Source organism: Delphinapterus leucas, chromosome 16 (genome assembly GCF_059928025.1).
Source record: "Delphinapterus leucas isolate spDelLeu-1000000601 "Yukka" chromosome 16, BTC_Dleu_Yukka2, whole genome shotgun sequence".
NCBI lineage: Eukaryota > Metazoa > Chordata > Mammalia > Artiodactyla > Monodontidae > Delphinapterus > Delphinapterus leucas.
The window spans coordinates 9,398,865-9,421,046 of NC_143144.1; the positions used below are offsets into that span (position 1 = coordinate 9,398,865).

Here is a 22,182-nt window from a genome sequence, read left to right on the forward strand (position 1 = left end):
TGGCCATCTGTAAGTCAGGAAGAGAGCCCTCACCAGAACCTGACCATGCTGGCACCCTGCCTACAGAGCTGTGCAAAATGAATTTCTGCTATTTAAGCTACCTAGTCTATGGTATTCTGTTATAGCAGACATTTGGCTTCCAGTGGTTCCCAGCAACTATTTTGTATTGACCCAGATCAATGCAGATAATTCTCAATCATTGGGTGCTGGGCCACAAATAGCATCTAGTTGGGAGTAAGGTTATTCCCAGAGGAAACCAGAGGGGTTGGGAGATACGTGTGAATAAATGAATAATATAACAGAGAGTTCCTCTCTGAATTCTAAAGTCAAATGTCCAGAATAGAGAGGATTAGCTGCTGTTTCCTATCACCAGCATAAAGGGTTTTTTCCACATCAAAAGTTGATTGCACATTAAGAGGTAATTCCAAGATGCTTGAAAGAGAGTTTTAGTATCTCCAAGTTAATCTAAGTGTAAGAGCTTGTCATTACATGGTCTTCACCACCAGAACCGCAAAGCTCTCAGCTTGTGTAGAATGACTGACCCAGGTTTACCCTGGACCTTGACTTAACCAAACACTTCCAACAGGTTGCTATGTGTCCTGTATGACTCTGACCACCTCTTAGCTTTGATATATCTCAATTTACCACAAAGGAAGCCATAATTCAGTCATTTTGCAAGTTCGCCAAAAGAGTAATTTATTTGGTGACAGAAACTAGTGAGTCACTGAAGAGGTTTCTGGGGCTGACGTAGGGGTGAAAGATGAACATAACAAGCGGGTTCTAGCTCTAGGGATTCTAGAAAGCAACAGCATCTCTTAGAGAGGAAGCATGGGGTTGTGAGTCAAAAAGCAATGTCCCTGACAGAGCTGCACTCAGCACTGCTGAGCCGTGTCATCTGGGCACTCAGTTTCCCCTCCTGTAAACGGGAATAGCAATACCTGGTGGTTTGTGGCTAAATGATATAATAACAGATGCTATTATACATACAGTGTGTTATTATTTCATTACTCACTTGGCTACTTTCTGGTAGGGTGGGAAGGGTGTTTGAGCCATAGACATGAAGTCATTTCTCAGAAATGATCGTGGCAATTTGATGCCTGTGGTGCCTCCACCCAAAACGCCCTCTTCAAGTGGGAGGCACTCTTCACGTTCTTTTTTTTTAAAAAAATAAATTTATTTTTGGCTGCATTGCATCTTCATTGCTGCGCGCAGGCTTTTCTCTAGTTGCGTCGAGCAGGGGCTACTTTTTGTTGCTACACGTGGGCTTCTCATTGCAGTGGCTTCTCTTGTTGCGGAGCACGGGCTCTAGGCACGCCGGCTTCAGTAGCTGTGGCACGTGGGCTCAGTAGTTGTGGCACACGGGCTTAGCTGCTCCGCGGCATGTGGGATCTTCCCGGACCAGGGCTCGAACCCGTGTCCCCTGCATTGGCAGGCGGATTCTTAACCACTGTGCCACCAGGGAAATCCTTCATGTCCTTGTTCTACTCTCACATTCTACTCTCTGATTTAATTCAAAGATTCCTTTCCTTTTATCTGATACCTGTTCTAGAAGTGCTCATTCGTATCCCCCTTTTTGGATTTTATTTCTAAATTTGATTGTAGAAAGTTATCATCTGAATCATTTAATTTCTAAAGGTCTGGGTGAGGATTATAAATGCTTCTGGCAAAGGAAGGGAAAATGAACAAAAGGGTTAAACCTAAATTGTTAAACTAGCAGAAGCTGGATTGAGAAAGGGTTGCTACAGAGTTCAGATGAGACCTATTGAAAAGGAAAAATCTATTAGCACTGCCTCTAGACTTTTGGCGGGTCATGTGACATAATTTATATTTATTTTCTTTTAGAAATGCCATTCTTTCCACCTTAATATCATCTATCATCTTAATTACATCCCTTTCCTGGATTTCGCCAGACCCTTTTTTTTTTTTTTTTTGGTACGCGGGCCTCTCACTGCCGCGGCCTCTCCCGTTGCGGAGCACCGGCTCCGGATGCGCAAGCTCAGCGGCCATGGCTCACGGGCCCAGCCACTCCGCGGCATGTGGGATCTTCCCGGACCGAGGCACGAACCCGCATGCGCTGCATCGGCAGAGCGAACTCTCAACCACTGCGCCACCAGGGCAGCCCTCGCCAAAGCCTTTCAATCGTCCACCTATGACCTATCAGAACATGATGATCTCCCCAATTCTGCTCTTTCTCACTTGTTCACAGGGAATACCATAATATTTGAGCCTCACTCTTCTTTTGTTTGAACAACTACTGGCTTTGGCTTCAGAATTTTGTGCTTTGGCTTCAGAAACTTAATAGTGCGTGTTTTATCTTCTGGAAAAATAAAACCATAAAAAACACATTTTGCTCTTTCCAAAGAATTTACAAACTGGCAGCACGGCCACACCTCTTAGGAAGTGCTAGAAAAACATAATAATAATATGCGTTAAAGACATAGCTGTTAGAAAAATTATGAGGAAAGAGCCCTGGCTCAAATACTAGCGTGAGGGACTTCCCTGGTGGCGCAGTGGTTAAGAACCCACAGGGAACACGGGTTCAAGCCCTGGCCTGGGAAGATCCCACATGCTGCGGAGCAACTAAGCCCGTGCGCCACAACTACTGAGCCTGCGCTCTAGAGCCCGCGAGCCACAACTATTGAGCCTGCGTGCCACAACTACTGAAGCCCGTGTGCCTAGAGGCCGTGCTCCGCAACAAGAGAAGCCACGGCAATGAGAAGCCCGCACACCACAACTAAGAGTAGTCGTCGCAACTAGAGAAAGCTCGCGTGCAGCAATGAAGACCCAACGCAGCCAAAAATAAATAAATAAATAAATTTATTTTAAAAATAAACAACCAAATGTGAAGCAAGAGTCACAACATTGATGCCGAAAGGGCTATGTCGGCAAATTTCCGGACACTTACCGTTTGGCTCCACCAAACAGCTCTGGGTTATCCAGGCTGTTGGAGAGAACCATTAGTACAAAGACAATCCCAAGCGAACTCACACTAAAATTTGGAATATCATTTATGATTTCTGTGCCGTGTGTTTACTTAAAAATATGGTCAGATTTTGCATTTGGCTGTTAATACCTAAGGAATAGGGAGGAAGACAGAGACTGTACACGAAATGAACAATGCACGTGAAGATAACTGAATCTGTTTAACTTGACTGACAGTAGTAAAAAAAAAAAAAAAAAAACCACTCCTGGGTTTGAAATACAAGTGGCTTAGGCTGATGGTGCGGTGGTGAGATCCTGCGTGGAAAGAGCAGGAGTCCCTGTTTCTGTTTCCTGCACTATGTGGTCACCTCACGTGGCACCCCCCCCCGCCCCCTTCAGAGGAGGGAATAATTGAGTCCTCGGGGGCGGTGGTGGTGGTGGTGGTGACACTTTGTTGTCTTTATTACAATAAAAATCCTTATTTGTTTGTAAAATTACTCCAAAAGTAGAAAGATGGAAATAAAAATCAACGGAAACCCTGCCACTGGAGGGAACATTTTGGTGAACATCTTTGCAGACATCTTACTTTCCGTCTTTGTACATACAATCTCACATGCTGTTCTGCAATATGCTTTTCACTCAGTACACACAGATGTACATCATTTAATGATGCTATAACACTGCCTATATATAACTTATGTGAAATAAAATTCATATTTTATGGCAAGACAAGAAAAACTTAGACATAAAAAATCTTCTCTGCCATTTGGCCGCCTCTCTCCCCACACTGTGCACTGTGTATGTGCATTATGCATCACGCAAACCTCCCCTTCCACAGAAATACCTCGCAACCATAAACTGCAACATTCTCCTAGCATCAACAAGACAACACCTTACAAGATTACGTACCTTCTTGATCTTGTAAGGGGTCACATGACCCACCACTTTGTACCTGCAGATCCGTAGTATGCAAACTGTCAATAATCCATCATTTGATGTACAGCCCTCTGTCTCAAAAAACATATAACTCTGCTTTGACTTGTAAAGGGTGGAACAGTTCTCAGAGCTTTCTGAGATGCTCTTCCCGGGTTATAATCCTCAATTTGGTTCCAATAAAAATTTCCATTTCTTTCTTAGATCGACTGATTAATTTTTCATCGATACTATTTAACCAATCCCTATTGATGGACAAAAATACAATTTTTTGACATTATAACAGTGCTCTGATGAAATTCTTACTGTCCTTTATTATTTATGAGATTCTCCTTTGGGTAAATTCCTAGAAGTGAGAATGCTGGGTCAGAGTGTGAACAATAAATATTTTGACACATATTCCAAACTACCCTTTGGGAAGATGGTACCAGTTTCCACTCTGGCTATCAAAACAACTGCTCACTTCCTTTAACAGTTGATGGATGACATTGGATTTCAGCAAAAATTAAAAACGTCAATAGCCTGGATCTCAAGTTGTTGGGTTTTTTTTTTCCCAAGTGGATCTCAGTGTTTTTCGGAGGCACAATTCTTATATTATTTTTGAAGGTAAATGTCTCTTCATATATTTGACCCTTTACATCTCTCCTTTTTAAATTGCCTATTCATGCTGTTTGTGCATTTTTTTTAAGAAAAGGGGGCTCTTTTTTATCTTATTGATTTTTCAGAGAAATTAAATTTAAAGAAATTAACCTTGTGTTATTCAGGTAGCAAATATTTTTCTTAATTTGTTAACTGGGAGATTTTTACCATATAGAATTTTTTTTAAAATCCAGCCAAAACTTTTACTTAATGAACTGTGGATTTTGTAACATGCTTGGCCTTCGCAAACTCACATTATAAAAATACTTGCTCCTATTTTCCTAGTATTTTTATGGTTCTATTTGTTATATTTAAATCTCTGATTGAAGTTATGAACTGAAATGTGTTTCCCCAAACTCAGAGGTTGAAGCCATACCCCCGTAAAAATTAATAAAGGGAAGCCTCATTAAAATGGAGCGAGGCCAAAAAAAAAAAAAAAAAAATGGAGCGAGGAGGCCAGCAGGGGGAGCTCTCATGAAGTCAGGAAGTACCACTCAAGTCAATGACTGGAAGCATTGTCAATTTCAAACCCCAACAGAAGAACCAGCAACAGGAGAAGACTCCTCAATTTCAAGCCCCAACAGGACATCTCCTACAAGAAACCAACTACCCCAGCAAACTCGGCCAACGAGAAACTATTGTCACCCTGAACTCTCACTTTTCTCCAAAGGACGTCCATTCAAAACAACCCTCCCGGCGTCTTCCTTCTTCTCTATAAAATAACATTCCTCTCCTTTGTTTGTTGTACTTGCCTATAGTTTTTGCTGTAGCATGCTTGTCCTGAATTTCAAGTCTATTAAGTACTATTCCCAAATGAACCCATCTTTGCTGGTAAAATAGCTGACTTTTCTTTTTAAGGACAACACCCCCGATGTAACTGTATTTGGAAGGCCTTCACAGAGATACAGTCGGTCCAATGTATTCATGGGTTCTGTGTCAGCGGATTCAACCAAACACGGATGGAAAATGTTCACAAAAAAAAAATCCAGAAAGTTCCAACAAGCAAAACTTGAATTTGCTGCACACCAGCAACTATTTACACAGCATTTATGTTGTATTTACAACTGTTTACATAGCATTTCCATTGTATTAAGTATTAAAAGTAATCTAGAGATGATTTAAAGTATATGGGAGGAGGTGTGTAGGTTATATGCAAATACTACACCATTTTATATAAGAGACTTGAGCATCCTTGAATTTTGGTATCTGAGGAGGGTCCTGGAACCAGTCCCTTACTGGGGATACCAAGGGATGACTGTAATTCAGGCTAGCTGAGGTCATAAGGGCGGGACCCCAATCCGGTAGGATTGTGTTTATAAGAAGAGGAAGGGAATCTAGAAGGCTCTCTCTTGACATGAGCACAGAGGAAAGGCCGTGTGAGGACACAGTGTGAAGGCAGCTGTCTGCAACCGAAGGAGAGAGGCCTCACCAGACAACCCTGCCGGCACCTTAACCTTGGACTTGGAGCCTCCACAATTGTGAGAACACAAATTTCTATCGTTTAAGCCACACAGTCTGTGGTATTCTGTTATGGCAGCCCTAGCAGATGAACACAACCCATCTGATATTTATCTGGGTAAAATTAGCGGTGTCTGCAGCTTTGTCTTCCAAAGTGCTAGCCATTTCCAGCAACACGTATTAATACTCTGTTCTCTACCGCTTTAGGATGCCATCTGGGTTGTATTTCAAATTCCCAATACACTTGGGTCTATTTAGGGGCTTCCTATTCTCTTCCATTGATTTGTCTATTCCTAAAGGAGTATCATAAATCTTTAAGTACTATGATTTTGTAATAAACTTTAATACCTAGTAGGAATATTCTACATATCTTCCTCCTCAAATATATACACTTGTTTTTTTAAAACTTCCTGGATACCCTTACATTTATTTATCTAATTAAAATTTACAATAATTTTAAGTTTGCTTTCTTCAAAAACAGTGATAGAATTACTCCCTTTTTCAAGCTGAATAATATTCTGCTGTGTGGATACACAGACATATCTGGTTTATTGTGCTTCCCTTTATTGCATTTCATAGATACTGCATTTTTTTTTATAAATTGAAGATTTATGACAACCATGCATTGTCAGATGATGGTTAGCAATTTTTAGCAATAAAGTATTTTTAAATTAAGATATGTGACATTTCTTTTAGACATAGTGGTATTATTGCACACTTGATAGACTACAGTATAGTGTAACCATAGCTTTTATATGCACTGGGAGACCAAAAAATGTGTGTGACTCACTTTGTTGTGATATTGGCTTTATTGCGGTGACCTGAATCAAACCCGCAGTGTCTCCAAGGTACGCCTGTATACAGTTTGTTTATCCATTAATCTGCTGATGGATAGTTAGGTTGCTTCTGCCTTTTAGCGTTTCTGAATAATGCTGCTGTGAACTGGGTGTACAAATCTCTCTCAAAGAGCCTGATTTCAGTTATTTGGGATGTATACGCAGAAGTGTGGAGTCGATAGATCCTGTAAGTAATTCTTTAAAAATTTTTTGAGGAACTGCCATACTGCTTTTCACAGTGGCTGCACCATTTACATTCCTGGCAACAGTGGCAAAAGGTTCCAATTTCTCCATATCCTTATCAACACTTGTTTTTTTCTGTTTCGGTGATAGTAGCCATCCCGATGGGTGTGGGGTGATGACAAAGGTTTTTAACACCAAATGCTGATATGTTAGTCCCATCTCTCCTGTGGTAGGGCTTGTTGCTACTGTCAGAACCCATAAAATGCAAGCGGGAGCCCAAAGATACAGCTGGAAGGGCTCCACCAAAGGCTTACATGGAGGAGACTCTGAAGCTTGGTGGAAAAAGGCTTCTGTATCTTGAAGAAACAAATGACCAGACATTTGGGCGTCCAGTAGCAGTGACCAGTGCAGTCAAAAGGGATACTGAGGCCGAGTGGACCTTAGCTGTTGCCTCACCAACGAACGTGGGGCTTTTGACGTCCTGAAGAGCTCTTCACTGGGCTGGGCACAGGCTCTTCAGAGGGCTCACCCTGCAAGTCCAGTTCCTTTAAGAGGCTGAGCTTTCAGTTGAAGGATCCTTGTCCAGAAGATCTGTAGGGCAGATGACACTGAAGTGGTCCTAGCAGCTCCGCACAAAGTTAGAGACCTCACAAGGGAAGAGTGGACACCCGCCCCAAGGCAGGGCCTTTGTTTCATAGCCCTGATCAAAAAGTATGCCTGCGGGTGTTGTGTTGTTTCTTTGTGATGTCTGAGCCAGTGTAGTTGCAGATTTCCTACCCCTTATTGGTAGGAATGAAGCCTATGATACACAGATGGCCTCACCTGACCCTGATTCTCTGCTATTGATTTGGGCTGTTCTAAGCCAGTCCACACTTCAGTGTGACCTGCTATGACCCAAGTAGTGTGTGGGACCCCAAGACAAGAGGACAGCCCCCACTCGAAGGAATTCCTGATCTAGTGGGAACTTCACCAGAAACTTTCTTACAGTCCTAATAAATATCACCACATGTAAATGATCACAAAATATGCACATCTGTTATCTCCTTTTGTGAAATGCAACTGTACAAAATGAAATAATTTTGCTAAAGAAAAGAAGCATGTGTTTGCATTATATTTAACTTTCTGCCTAATTGAGAATATATTTATGCTCCTAGGACACATGTGACCACTTGGTTGGGTGGCAAATTCTTTGCAGGATTTTAGAATTTTTACAGAATTTTAGGCTGGCATCTTCTGAACTGAGGTGCAATGTTGTCCAGACTGATATTTCCGCCCTTTGGTGTGTCAGGGGGTGGCAATGTATTATAATGATAATCAAGGATCTGGGTTGGTATCCTCAGTTCATCACATAACAACTGTGGGCCTCGGTTTTCCTGTCTGAGGACTGGGGTACCAGTAGCACCAACATCTGAGGTCTGGCATGAGGATTCAAGCATCTGACACGTGTTAAGTCAGGTGTACTTGTCCTAAATGATCGCTTCCCCTTCCTGTATACTTGATGTGCTCTTTTTTTTTTTTTTTTTTTTTTGTGGTACGCAGGCCTCTCACTGTTGTGGCCTCTCCCGTTGCAGAGCACAGGCTCCGGATGCACAGGTTCAGCGGCCATGGCTCACGGGCCCAGCCGCTCCGCGGCACGTGGGATCTTCCCGGACTGGGGCACGAACCCGTGTCCCCTGCATCGGCAGGCGGACTCTCAACCACTGGCGCCACCAGGGAAGCCCTGTATCATTTTTTTAAGATTCCACAAATAAGCGATATCATAATTTGAAAAGATACACACACCCCAATGTTCATCGCAGCACTGCTTACAACAGCCAAGAAATGGAAGCAACCTGAATGTCCATCGACAGATGAATGGCTAAAGATGTGGCACATATATACAATGGACTACTACTCAACCATAAAAAAGAATGAAATAATGCCATTTGCAGCAAGATGGACGGACCTAGAGAGATTATCACACTAAGTAAAGTGAGTCAGACAAAAAAAGACTCTTTGCTCCTTCTAATGGTGTTCCCCACCCCCTCTCAAATTCTTTCCTTAGCTTTTCTACCTCCCTTTCAACTCATTATTTTATCTCTCCCTTGAGCTCTTGTTTCATAGATTCTATGTTTGCTTTACATTTTTTGGAGACTATAAAGCAGTCACCTAAAATGTTCTTTGGTTTTTTGGAAGAAGACTTCTTCCTAAGTGAGTGCTCCGTTAGCCTTTCATACGCTAGAGTCTGGTCCTTGATACCTTGGCAGAATATTTGCATAGGTCCAGTTTTTTTTTTCTTTTATACTTAGAAAGAGGGCAGTTCTAATCCAAGTCTGCTATTTGTGCAAGAACAGTATGGGGAGGTTCCCTTTGACCCCCTTCATTGTTTGCTGAAGCAATATTTGAATATTCTCTTTATAGTGTGGCTGGAACATCTTCATTCAGTTCTTTGAGTGGGTGATGACACCGGAGGCTGTGGAAAGTCCTAGTTCAGGTAAGTTATTCTTTAGAGCTTTCCCTCTAAAGATGTTTCATACTTTCCCCAGTTTGTCCAGCCCCACGGTGGAAATCTTCGGTTTTTGGCTAATTCCCACTTTAGGGCAAGCAGACCACCTTTGTGAAAAGCCAGGCGGGTGGGATGCCACGGCTCACAGGCCAGTGTCTGTTTTTCCCCTCTGGCGTATGATTAATGAATAGATGTTTTCCAGGCAGAGGTGAAAGAAATCTTCCAGATGAAGAGACTATCATGTGAAAAGGCAAAAGAGCGTTGTTACCGCAGGACATATTTAAGAAGTTGCCAGAGAAAGTGTGAGTGTAGACATGGGGAAGGGAGTACAAAGAGATGAGCCTGGAGGGGTATTAACAGTTCCTCGGACACCGTGAGTGGGGACTGAATCAAGAGTCTCGTAGGTCATGCTAAGGAGCTCCTATTTTATCCAGTTTTAAATAGAGGGATTCAAAGTCAGATTTTTATACTAATTTAGAGAAAGGGGAAGGATAGATCTGAAGGGGCAAGACTAGAGGCAGATCAACCACCTACAGCTTCTGTAGTTGGTCAGACAATAAATGTGACCATGAGGATGGAGGTGAGGGGAGAGATCTCAGAAATGTTCAGGGAGCTAAACTGGTGGGATATGGAAATATATTAGCTATATGGGATGAAAGAGAGTTTCTTGTTTGAGAGACCAGACAGATGGTGGTATAAAGAAATGAGGGAGAGAATACACAAAAAGAACAGGATGAAATAAAGAAAAGGTCAGTTTGGGATGTGCTGATTTTAAGGCTTTGGGGGATTGACCAGTAGGCACCTAGATATACAGAATAAAAGTTCAGGGGGTTGGGCTGAAGACACATATATTAAAAAGTCACAGGAGTAGATGAGTATACCCAAGAAGACCCTGAAGGTTTAAAAGCAAAGCAGGATAGGGATAAAACTAGAGACCACTAGCATGAATATGGCAGATAGAGATCCAGTAATGGAAACAGAGATGAGTGACCAGAAGTAGGAACAGAAATACCCTGAAGAGTCAGTATCTGCTCAAAAGTGGGAGAGCAGAATCAGTTACCACATTTCAGATCAAGAGGGGGAATTATGGGTTGTTAATTATGAACTGGTTTAACTTTTTAAAAAACTTTGAGAACATTCTTACATTGATTCTTAAGTAAATGACAGATTTTGATGGATTAGACAGTTAAATGTAAAAACTGAAATAATAAAGGATATAGAAAAAATATAGGTGAGTGTTGATCTAATTTCATCATGGAAAGGCTTATGTATAAAGCAAAGGAGTCCACAGGAAATGCTGATAGTTTTCATCGTAAAATTTTTAAATACTGGTACATCCAAAATAATCAAAGCCTAAATTAAAACACAAACAACAAACTGGGAAAACTATTTGTAATATATAATATGCAAGAAACTCTTACTAATCAATACAAAAAAGATAAGTACAACAGAAAGTTGGGCCAGGGGTAGGAACAAGGCAATCAATGTGATATACCACATTAACAAAAGGAAAGACAAAAAACACATGATCATCTCAACAGACTCAGAAAAAGCATCTGATGAAATTCAACATCCATTCATGATAAAAACTTTCACCAAAGTGGGTACAGAGGGAACATATCTCGACATAATAAAAACCGTTTATGACAAACCCACAACCAGTGTAATACTCAATAGTAAAAAGCTGAAAGCCTTCCCATTAAATTCTCACTTCTATTCAACATAGTACTGGAAGTCCTAGCCACAGCAATCAGACAAGAAAAAGAAATTAAAGGTATCCACATTGGAAGGGAAGAAGTAAAGCTGCCACTATTTGCAGATGACATGATACTCTATATAGAGAACCTTAAAGTCCCACACAAATTAGAACTAGTAAATGAAATCAGCAAGGTAGCATGATACAAGATCAATATTCAGAAATCTGCTGCATTTCTTTACACTAGCAATGAAATATTAGAAAGAGAAAGTAAAAAACAGTCCCATTTAAAATCACATAAAAAAATACCTAGGAATAAACTTAAATGAGGAGGTGAAAGATCTATATGCCGAAAACTATAAAACATTGATAAAGGAAATTGAAGATGATTTAAAGAAATGGAAAGATACCCCATGCTCATGGATTCGAAGAATTAATATTGTTAAAATGGCCATACTATCTGAAGCAATCTACAGATTTAATGCAATCCCTATCAAAATACTCAAGACATTTTTCGCAGAACCAGAACAAATAATTCTAAAATTTATATGCAACCACAAAAGACCCAGAAATGCCAAAGCAATCCTCAGGAAAAAGAAGAAAGCTGGAGTCATAACCCTTCCAGACTTCAGAAACTACTACAAAGCTACAGTAATCAAAACAGCATGGTGCTGGTGCAAAAACATACAGATTAATGGAACAGAATAGAGAGCTCAGAAATAAGCTCACACACCTATGGTCAATTAATGTATGACAAAGGGGGCAAGAATATACAGTGGAGAAAAGAGTCTCTTCAACAAGTGGTGTTGGGAAAGCTGGACAGCTACATGTAAATCAATGAAATTAGAACACTCCCTCACACCATATACAAAAATAAACTCAAAATGGTTTAAAGACCTAAATATAAGACATGACACCATAAAACTCCTAGAAGAGAACATTCTTAGACATCTCCCAAGGCAAAAGAAATAAAAGCAAAAATAAACAAATGCGACCTAATAAAACTTAAAAGCTTTCCCACAGCAAAGGAAACCATCAAGAAAACGAAAAGACAACCTACAGAATGGGAGAAAATATTTGCAAACAATGCAACCAACTAGGAGTCAATATCCAAAATATATAAAGAGCTCATACAACTCAATATGGAAAAAATGAACAACCCAATCAAAAAATGGGCAGAAGACCTAAATAGATATTTCTTCAAAGAAGACATACAGATGGCCAGGAGGCACATGAAAAGATGCTCAACATTGCTAATTATTAGAGAAATGCAAATCGAAACCACAATAAGGCATCACCTCACACCAGTCAGAATGGCCATCATCAAAAAGTTCACAAACAATAAATGCTAGAGAGAGTGTGGATAAATGGGAACCCCCCTACACTGTTGGTGGGAATGTAAATTGGTGCAGCCACTATGGAAAACAGTACGGAGGTTCCTTAAAAAACTAAAAATAGAGTTACCACATGATCTAGCAATCCCACTCCTAGGCGTGTATCCAGAAAAGATGAAAACTCTGATTAGAGAAGATACATGCACCCCAATATTCATAGCAGCACTATTTACAATAGCCAAGATATGGAAACAACCCAAGTGCCCATGAAGAGATGACTGGTTTAAGAATATGTGGTATATATATACAATGGAATGTTATTCAGCCATTAAGAAGAATGAAATAATGTCATTTGCAGCAACATGGATGCACTTAGAGATTATCACACCTAGTAAGTCAGAGAGAGAAAGACAAATATTATATGATATCACTTATATGTGGAATCTAAAAAATAACACATATGACTCTATGTGCAAAACAGAAACAGACTCACAGACATAGAAAACAAGCTTATGGTTACCAAAGGGTAAAGGGATAGGGAGGGATAAATTAGGAGTATGGGATTAACAAATACACACTACTGTACATAAAATAGATAAGCAACAAGGATTTGCTGTATAGCACAGGGAGCTATATTAGATATCTTGTAATAACCTATAATGGAAAATAATCTGAAATATATATAAATATAATTATATATATTTAAATATAGATAAACTGAATCACTTTGCTGTACATCTGAAATTAACACAATATTATAACTCAATTATACTTCAATTAAAAAAAGGAAATTATACTGAAAAAATTGGAACGAATGGAAATACCCAAGGATAGGAGACCAGTTAAATAACTGCACATCAGATGAAGATATTAAAATGACATTTTAGGAGAGTATTTACTGATCTGGATATATAATCACAATATACCGTTCAGTGAGAAGACAGATTGCAAAAAGTAATAAACTGATGAAATAAAATTTCTATTTTAAGGCAGGACAAGAGAAACTAAACATGAAATCCTCTCTCTCTGTCCGTTTATGCCTCCTCCCTCCCTCCCTAATGTGCAGTGTGCATATTCATTACACGTTTAAGCAAAGGTCCTCAAAGGTGGGAATGCCTGCTCAATCGTAAAGATCAATTTTTTTCCTTTTCTTCTGACGTTCGCAATGTAACTTCTCAAAAGGAGAGAGTTCTTTCCCAGGGCTGTAGGGGGTCATGGTGACTTGCTGCTCCCTTTCTACCTGTTTACCTGGACTATGTTCCTTGGTGAACTTAACGTAAGATATCAGTATGTCATTTTAACGTATGATACTTTGTCTCGAAAATGTATGACTGTGCCTTTAACTTCTAACAGGTGAAAGAGTTCTCAGAGCTTCTGAGAGTCTGTCTCCTTGGTTACAACCCTCAGTTTGGCTCAAATAAAATTCCCCTTTTTTCCTTCTTAACTTGGTTTTTAATTGAAGTTTCATCAACAAAATGTATATTACAACCATAATTTTATAAAAAAAAATAAACAGCTGGATGGAAAAACATGAAAATGTAGTGTTTATAGATTATTTAAATTTTTTCTTCATACTTTTCTATATTTTCCAAAACTTCCTAAAATAAATGAGTACTTTTTTATTTTAAATTTTATATGTTTCTTTTTAAAAAAACTTTTATTGGAGTATAGTTGATTTACAACGTTATGTTAGTTTCAGGTGTACAGCAAAGTGATTCAGTTATACATATACATGTATCCACTCTTTTTTAGATTCTTTTCCCGTATAAGCTATTACAGAGTGCTGAGTAGAGTTCCCTGTGCTCTACAGTAGGTCCTTCCTTATTCATTATCTATTTTATATATAGTAGTACTACTTTTATAAACAGAAAAATTGCATTATTTTCAAGACAAGGTTTAAAGCCCCCAGATAAAGATGACTACTTTCTCACATTCTCACTTTAAGGTCTCCCTTTCTCTTTGAAAAGCCTTAAGTATGCTACACGCTTTGGAATATGTGTAGTTCACTCTCACATATTTATGGTTTGAAAAAAAGTTCTAAATGGAATAAGCAGGGCATATGTGACCTCTATCTTGAACACTCGTAAATTCAGTTTTTGTGTCCTTGTATTTCCTAACTAAAATATTTTTTGATCATGTATTCGCTTTTCTTTTAAGCACCAAATGAGAAAATCTGCAAGACCAAAAGTAAGTAGGAATATTCCTTTCTCTAAAGCTATTCCCCTTTTCCAAACTGTTTTCTCCAAATCTGTCATACCTTTTATGGAGGAGGATTGTGAACAACTGTCATTATTTCTCATGATAGAATCTCTCTTCTTTTATGGCAGTTCCTTCTTTCAGCACTAGTTTCACTACTGCCGCCATCTCTTTGGGTGACTTTATGCACATTTGTCATCTGCCATTCTTCTTTTCCTGCCCTCATTTTTTCAGCAGTCTACAGAAGGGAGGCTGACATAGAACAGGGCCATCTGTCTGTCAACAATCAGCAAATCACGCTTGTGCTGTATGTTTTTAATTTTTATTTTATATTGGAGTATAGTTGATCTACAATGTTGTGTTAGTTTCAGGTGCACCACAAAGTGTTTCAGTTATACATATACATGTATCTATTCTTTTTCAGATTCTTTTCCCATTTAGGTTATTACAGAATATTGAGTTCCCTGTGCTATACAGTAGGTCCTTGTTGATTATCTATTTTACATATAATAGTGTGTGTATGTTAATCCCAAACTCCTAATTTATCCCGCCCCCCGCCCCCCCCCCCCCACCAGCAACTTTCCCCTTTGGTAACTATAAGTTTGTTTTCAAAGTCTGTGAGTCTGTTTCTGTTCATTTGTATCATTTTTTTAGATGCCACATATAAGTGATATCATATGATATTTGCCTTTGTCTGACTTACTTCACTTAGTATCATCATCTCTAGGTCCATCCATGTTGCTGCAAATGGCATTATGTCATTCTTTTTTTATGGCTGAGTAATATTCCATTGCATATATGTACCGCATCTTCTTTATCCATTCATCTGTAAGCTTGTGGTGACAAGATTACTTTCATGCCAAGGGCAGCACTTCTGCTTTTGGGGAGGCCATACAGGTTCTATGCTGAATCTTCCCTGTGCTTACGAGGCATGGAACACGTTTACCTTTTTTTTTAAGCAGCTGATACAGGTTCACAAAGAGGAACACCCAACTTTGTTGGGAAATGCCTCGGTGAGCTTTGAGGTAGATGGAGAAGAGTCACATGGATGCTGGGGGAGAGGGCTGAGCTGGGGAAGGCAGTCAATAAACATTAAAGGAATGAAGGTAGGATAAGCAGTTTCTGGCAGGAAAGAGCTCTCTACAGCGGCCCCCTTTGTCTTGTCACTAACCTTACACCAGGTGCCCCGCATGCTCTACTCATCTCCGGCCCTAGCACCCCTGTCACATCGTTTGACCACACAATACCTTGCCTAATCCGTTGCTTCTTTCCATAGATCAAAGAAGTAGAAATGAAGAATAAGTAATTAACAGATGACCAGATCTCTTCCCTAGCTTCCGCGTCAGTAATCTCGCCAACGAACGGTGTGAACAAGACAGCATCCAAAGAAAGATCACTGAGATTATTATTTCCCTTTAAAACCTTTCATGGCTGAGCAGAATCTTTGGAGGTAGTTTTGGGGGGACACTGAATCCACTGTGTCCCCAGACTGCCGGCATTCTGATTAAAAGCAACTTTCCTTTCTACCAACGTTTGTCTCTCTCTCTCTCTCTCTCCAGTATTAATTTATGAGCGGCAAGCAGCTGGACCCGATTTGGTAACAGTAAAGAGAGGCAAGAAGGATGCTGAGGGTGTGGGGGGGAGGGTCCCTTAACGCAGTGGTGTGTGGGTTTGAGGGATGGCTGTGGGCTATATGGTGAAGCCTCTCTTCTACGTCCTGCAAAATCTGGAACAAAGTCTATGTTGACACTAGTGCTTTTATGCAAATGATGTTTGCAGGGGACAGACAGGAAGGTAGTGGATATTTCTACATTTTTCCTCCATGACCTGCCTCATACCGCTCTGAGTTCACACAAATACTTTTTCTGATATTTGCAACCCAAACAACTACCGCTTAATGCGGTAGTTTTTCCCTTGTCTCCCCTTAACAGACCTCTTTTATTCCCCTGAGCTGCAAACGCCATCATTTCCATCCTTCCTTCCCCATGAGATGCTCTTCCAAGCAGAGCAAACTACGAAGCCCAGAGGTGGGCTCTGCAGTCGGCGACACACCATACAAGCCATGGGGCTCCTCTCTGGTTTCATGCCCAGGCTGTCCTCTGGGTCCCCCTCTGTCATGCTTCCACCTGGGAGCCAGCTCTGTGGGACCTGTCACTGCAATTATTTCTTCCATGGGGCCTCCAGCTGTTTCCCCTTGTTCTTCCCTCTCTCCGGGCCCCGTGGAAGGCACGGCACACTCGCTTTTTCTACATCCTCACCATGCAGTCAGACTGCCCTTTTCCCCCTTCATCTGGATCTGGCGTTGCCCTCACTGTTTGTATGAGGTCAGTGAATTCTAGGTACTGTTCCTCTCCTCCTTCCACACAGCTTCCCTCGGTCATTTACCCCCAGGCTCCCTTTTTCCTTCTTCCCCTCCTGCAGTAAACTCTCAGCCACCCTAGAAAGCCCACTTCTTCTCCCTGGTGACGCCGTTCCTATTTCCACCCTCCTCAAGGTCCTTATCAAGGTCAATCTGGAGTATCCTTGATGGAGTCTCTTTCTTTCCATATTCTGTTTTTATTGTCTGGCTTAATTGATATCAATACACACTTTTTTTTTTTCCGCCGAAGAGTCGCATCAAGTAGATTTTTCCCCAAAGCCATCCTGTGCCCTGAAGCAAGGGGCATCCGTCTAGTGATTCAAATCAAGTGGGAGGGACTCCCTGTGGTTACGACTTTGCCTTCCAATCCAGGGGGTGCGAATTCCGGGGAGCTAATAGGATCCCACATGCCTTGCGGCCATAAAACCAAAACATAAAACAGAAGCCATAAAAAAATAACAAAAAAACAGAAGCCATATTGTAACAACTTCAATAAAGACTTTAAAAGTGGTCCACATCAAAAAAAAAAAATCGGGCTTCCCTGGTGGCGCAGTGATTGAGAGTCCGCCTGCCGATGCAGGGGACGCGGGTTCGTGCCCCGGTCCGGGAAGATCCCACATGCCGCGGAGCAGCTGGGTCCGTGACCCATGGCTGCTGAGCCTGTGCGTCCGGAGCCTGTGCTCCGCAACGGGAGAGGTCACAACAGTGAGAGGCCCGCATACCACACACACACACACACACACAAAAAAAAAATCTTAAAAACAACAATATCAAATAAAGTGTGAGCGTAACACCCATGAGGATGGCTATTATTTTAAAAAAAGGAAAATAACAAGTATTGGCGAGGACGTGGGGGTGGGGAGGATGTAAAAAGGTATGGCTACCGTGGAAACCGGTATGGTGGTTCCTCAAAAAAGTTAAACATAGAATTACCACATGATCCAGCAATGCCACTTCTGGGCATATACCCCAAAGAACTGAAAGCAGGGACCCAAACACTTGCACACTCATGTTCACAGCAGCGCTCTTCACAATAGCCAAAAGGTGGAAACAATCCAAATGTCCATCAACAGATGAATGGGTAAATAAAACGTGGTCCACGCACATAATGAAATACTATTCAGCCTTACAAAGGAATGAAATCCTGACACATGCTACACTGGACAAACCCTGAAGGCATATGCCAAGTGAAATAAGCCATACACAAAATTCAGACAAATATTGCATGATTCCATGTACATCAAATGAGGTACCTTGAAGAGTCAAATTCATAGAGACAGAAAGTAGGAGAGGTTGCTGGGGCTAAGGAAGGGGGGCGGGGGCAACGGAGAGTTAGAGCTTAATGGGTAGAGTTTCTGTTTTGGGGGATAAGGAAGAGCTCTGGAAATGGGTGGCTACACAATACTGTGGATGTACGCAATGCTAGTTAACGGTACACTTAAAAATGGCTAAACTGGTAAGTTACATGTTATATGTATCTTACCACAATTTAAAACAAACAAAGAAAAAGTTCAAGGTTGTGTGAGCAAAACCCAAGCCAAAAAACCACACGTGACTGTGAAGCTACGGCCAGCATGTGGTTCCTCAGGGCCACCTCTGTCCTCAGGCAGCCCTGGATCATCTCTGCTGTGACGACTCTGCCAGCTCTGAACCAAATCTGACACGGCTGTCACTGGCCCTGGAATTACCAGAGAGGCCGCAGATTCCCCCCAGGCGGCTTTTCCCGGGATCAAGGAGCCGCATTTCCATAACCCACTCACCGCAAGAACAGGACTGCCCATCCCTTGATGCCACCTGAGTAACAAACTGGACTCTGAGTTGCCTTATGATCTCCCCCGCCTCTTTTGGAGACTGTGCCTGTGCCTTTAGTGACTCCTGAAGGGCCCTTCCTCGTGGGGACCTGTGGTCCCCACCATGACTCCTGGGTGGTGAAGGTCACAGGTGAGGACCTGTTATCACCGAGTGCATCTTCCTTGCCGAAGTAAAACTCCCCAGCATGGTGATTGTCCTATCGCCAAAACCGGTGCCCACCATATTTCCAGTCCTCAGGCCATGGGCTTGACGGTTGGGGTCTAGCTTCTCTCTTCCTGGCGGCTCCCACACTTACCCTCTAAGTTCTGCTGAGTTTCTTGCGCGCTGGCCTCTCCATCCTGCCTCCGCTCTCTTCCCCTCGGGGCCTCTCCCGGCTACCTCTACAGCTTCCGCTGCCCTCGGCCTCTGACGACTTTATCGACTGTTGTTAGTCATCCCGTATGTAGCCTCGGCGCACACCCAGTCATTTTCATGAACTGTACGTGTGCACACAGCATCCCCCAGCTGCCCTCCCAGCACAACTAACTACCAGCTCTTCCGTCAAGTCCAAGTGCTCGCAATGAGCCACAGTCAGCTCACACTGGCCTTCCCTTCTCCCCCGTGTCACCTCCCAACCCACTCCCAGCTCACGACTCCCGGGAGTCTTCTCTGAGCAACATGACGGAACATTCCACTCGTGTTTATATCCCAGGACTGCGCTGAGGCCAGAGCACGTGCTCAGGCATCTCTGTCCAAAGAGCGAATCTCACTGCATTCTCGTCCTCTCAGCAAGGTCTATTCTATCCTTGAACCAGCAGCCTGCTGACCGTCTGCAGTGCTCATCCTTAGACCCATTTCTACACCACTGGGGTTCCCCCTCTTTAAGAACTGTTTCTCTTCTTGCTTCCTCTTCTAGCCTGGGGATCAAGGACTGATGTCTAATCTGCAGTCGGTATCAGTACGTGCAGGTATAGCTGGTCCACTTAGACCGATGTGTGTCGTCCTGCATCCCCTTCTTGCGTGGTATGTGCACTGTGTCACTTACTGTGCTTGCTTACTGCCTCCTTGGACAGCTCATACCTGGACGTCCCCAGGGAAGGGGGATAACTATCCTGACGGAAGCAGAAGCTGGTGTTATCTGGCCACAGCTCTCGGGGGTGGGAGCCTGGGGAAGGGACTGCTCACTCTGCCAACAGAAGGCTTTAGGAGTCCCCCAGTGCCCCATGGATTCTGTCTTATTTGCATCCCAGTGTCTGGGTGAGAGCCCTGTGTTGTGTCCCAAAAGGCCACAGACACACTGGACTCGTGTTTCCTGCTGTCAGATTCCCGATGGGCTTCCAGGTGTATTACAGTCCATGAACCTAACTAAGCGGCATCTCAGAGCCACTTGCTCCGCCTGGCCCCCTGCTTGCTTCAAAGTGGCACCTGGAGAAGAGCTGGCTTCATCTCACTTCAGCTCGCCCAGTGTGAAGACAACTACACTCCTCAGAGAAATGAACATGACGGGAGGCGGCTGGCACCTTTCTTCCCTTTCCTCCCCAAAGGAGCGTATGACAAACGCGGTGCACGGTTCGATGCTGCACTCCTGACAGCGCCCCTGTCAAAATACGTGATGTTGTTTAACCTCAGAGTCACTGGATCAGGCAGGAAAACTATGATGGATCTCACGGTTCAACTCTCTCTCGCTTACTGGCATGACAACGGAGCTAAAGAGAGCTGAGATGAATATGGGTCTATTTTTGGCAACTCCTCACGGAATCCACACACTGTGTATTCTGCATCCACTGGATGCTCAGGCACGCTCTGAACTCCGCAGCAAATGCTCGTTTGTAAATGTTACAGCCGCCAGTGTTGGCTGGATGCGCTATGGGGCGATGCACTTGCTCTCATGAGGCTGCTTTGAGCATGGGGGGGGCACCGTTTGGAGCTGAGCGTTGGTCAGAGGGCCAGGCCGGCTTGTGCGTGCTTACCTTCACCCTGTCCATGCAGGCCTCCATCTTCAGCTGCTCCACAGCCTTCCTGGCTTGGGAGATGCTGGCAGTGCTGTTACTGGACATGCCTTCTTTCATTCTGCTGCCCCTGAAACAACCAAAGTTAAGGGGTTGAAAGAGCTGCTTTTCCAAAGTAAGGCAGAACCCCCCTCAGCTTTCTCACCTCCTACCCACTGCAGCTTCCCTTTCCGGGCCAGGGAGCCATGGGAGCAGACCCTCCTGGGATAAGAGGAAGGAGTGCTTCATCCGAGTGATGGGAGCAAGCCATCAGGCTCCTGTTTGCCAGACCTTCTCAGCCCCAGCGAGAGGAAACAGAAGATAACAGATGGTCCCAGAGTCACATTACCACCCCCATGGCCATAAGTAATACCTTGACATTTGTACGGTGCTTTGTTAGTAAAAAATCATTTTCATACACATTTATTCACTCACTCCTCTAACAGCGCTGAAAGTTGGCAAAATAGACTGAGTTTTGTTTTACAAGTAAAGAAAGTGCAGAACTCAGAGAAATGAAGCCAAGAGTCAAAGGTCCCACAGCCAAAATCTGTGGACCCAGAACGCAAACGCAAAGCGTTGAAGCCTAGCTGAGGGTTCTTTCCACAGTCTCACATGGTGTCCTCTAGCCGGCTACACTGCAAAGTGCAAGTTTCCCCTGAATGAGCCTGCCTCATTATTCTTTTTTTTAAATTAGTTTATTTATTTGGCCACGCCATGCAGCATGTTGGATCTTAGTTCCCTGACCAGGGATCCGACCCGCACCCCCTGCAGTGGAAGCAGGGAATCTTAACCACTGGACCTCCAGGGAAGTCCCGCTTTATTATTCGCTTTAATTTGCTGTCATTCCAAAACGTTTACAGACTTTATGCTGGGAGTTCGTTTCTAAACAAGAACACATACAAACACATACACACCTATCCCAGGCATACATTTGTTTTTCTAGAAGGGGGAAGAAATTCTTCCTGACCCAACATGTCATTCTGCCAGAATACCCCTGTGATGCTAACTGCTCCACAGCAAAGCACATGCCGTAGGTTACCGTTACCGCATCTAACGAGAAAGTACCCAGAGGAGGTCTACTCGGGCTAGCCCGAGAGCTGGAGGTTTTCCGGCGCCAACGGTTTTCCGCAGTGCACAGTGAGGCGGCAGGAGGCTAGGCCGGTCCCGTGGTGGGCAGGCCACACTCTGGCTTTTCTCATTCACACTGACCCTCTGGCCCAGAGGAGGCCAGATGGCAACTTCATCTGTCCACAGGCAACGTTCGAAAAATAAAACTTTCTTCTTCTAAGACAGAGCAGCCACCAAAACCACAGTGTAACAGGGGTGTGTTCCTGTCTTGGTTGGGAACTTTTATTTCCCAGG

At 42.8% G+C, this 22,182-nt stretch overlaps 1 protein-coding gene across 1 annotated transcript in view; it reads right to left on the reverse strand.

The window, feature by feature from the left end:
- GNG4 (G protein subunit gamma 4) overlaps window positions 1-21,783 on the reverse strand; it is a 32,110-nt gene extending 10,327 nt beyond the window's left edge. Inside the window, exon 1 of the mRNA XM_022553186.2 lies at window positions 20,803-21,783. Coding sequence (XP_022408894.1) covers window positions 20,803-20,901 — 99 coding nt within the window. The 5' untranslated portion in view covers window positions 20,902-21,783. The remainder of the gene's footprint in view (window positions 1-20,802) is intronic.
- Between the last annotated feature and the right edge of the window lie 399 nt (window positions 21,784-22,182).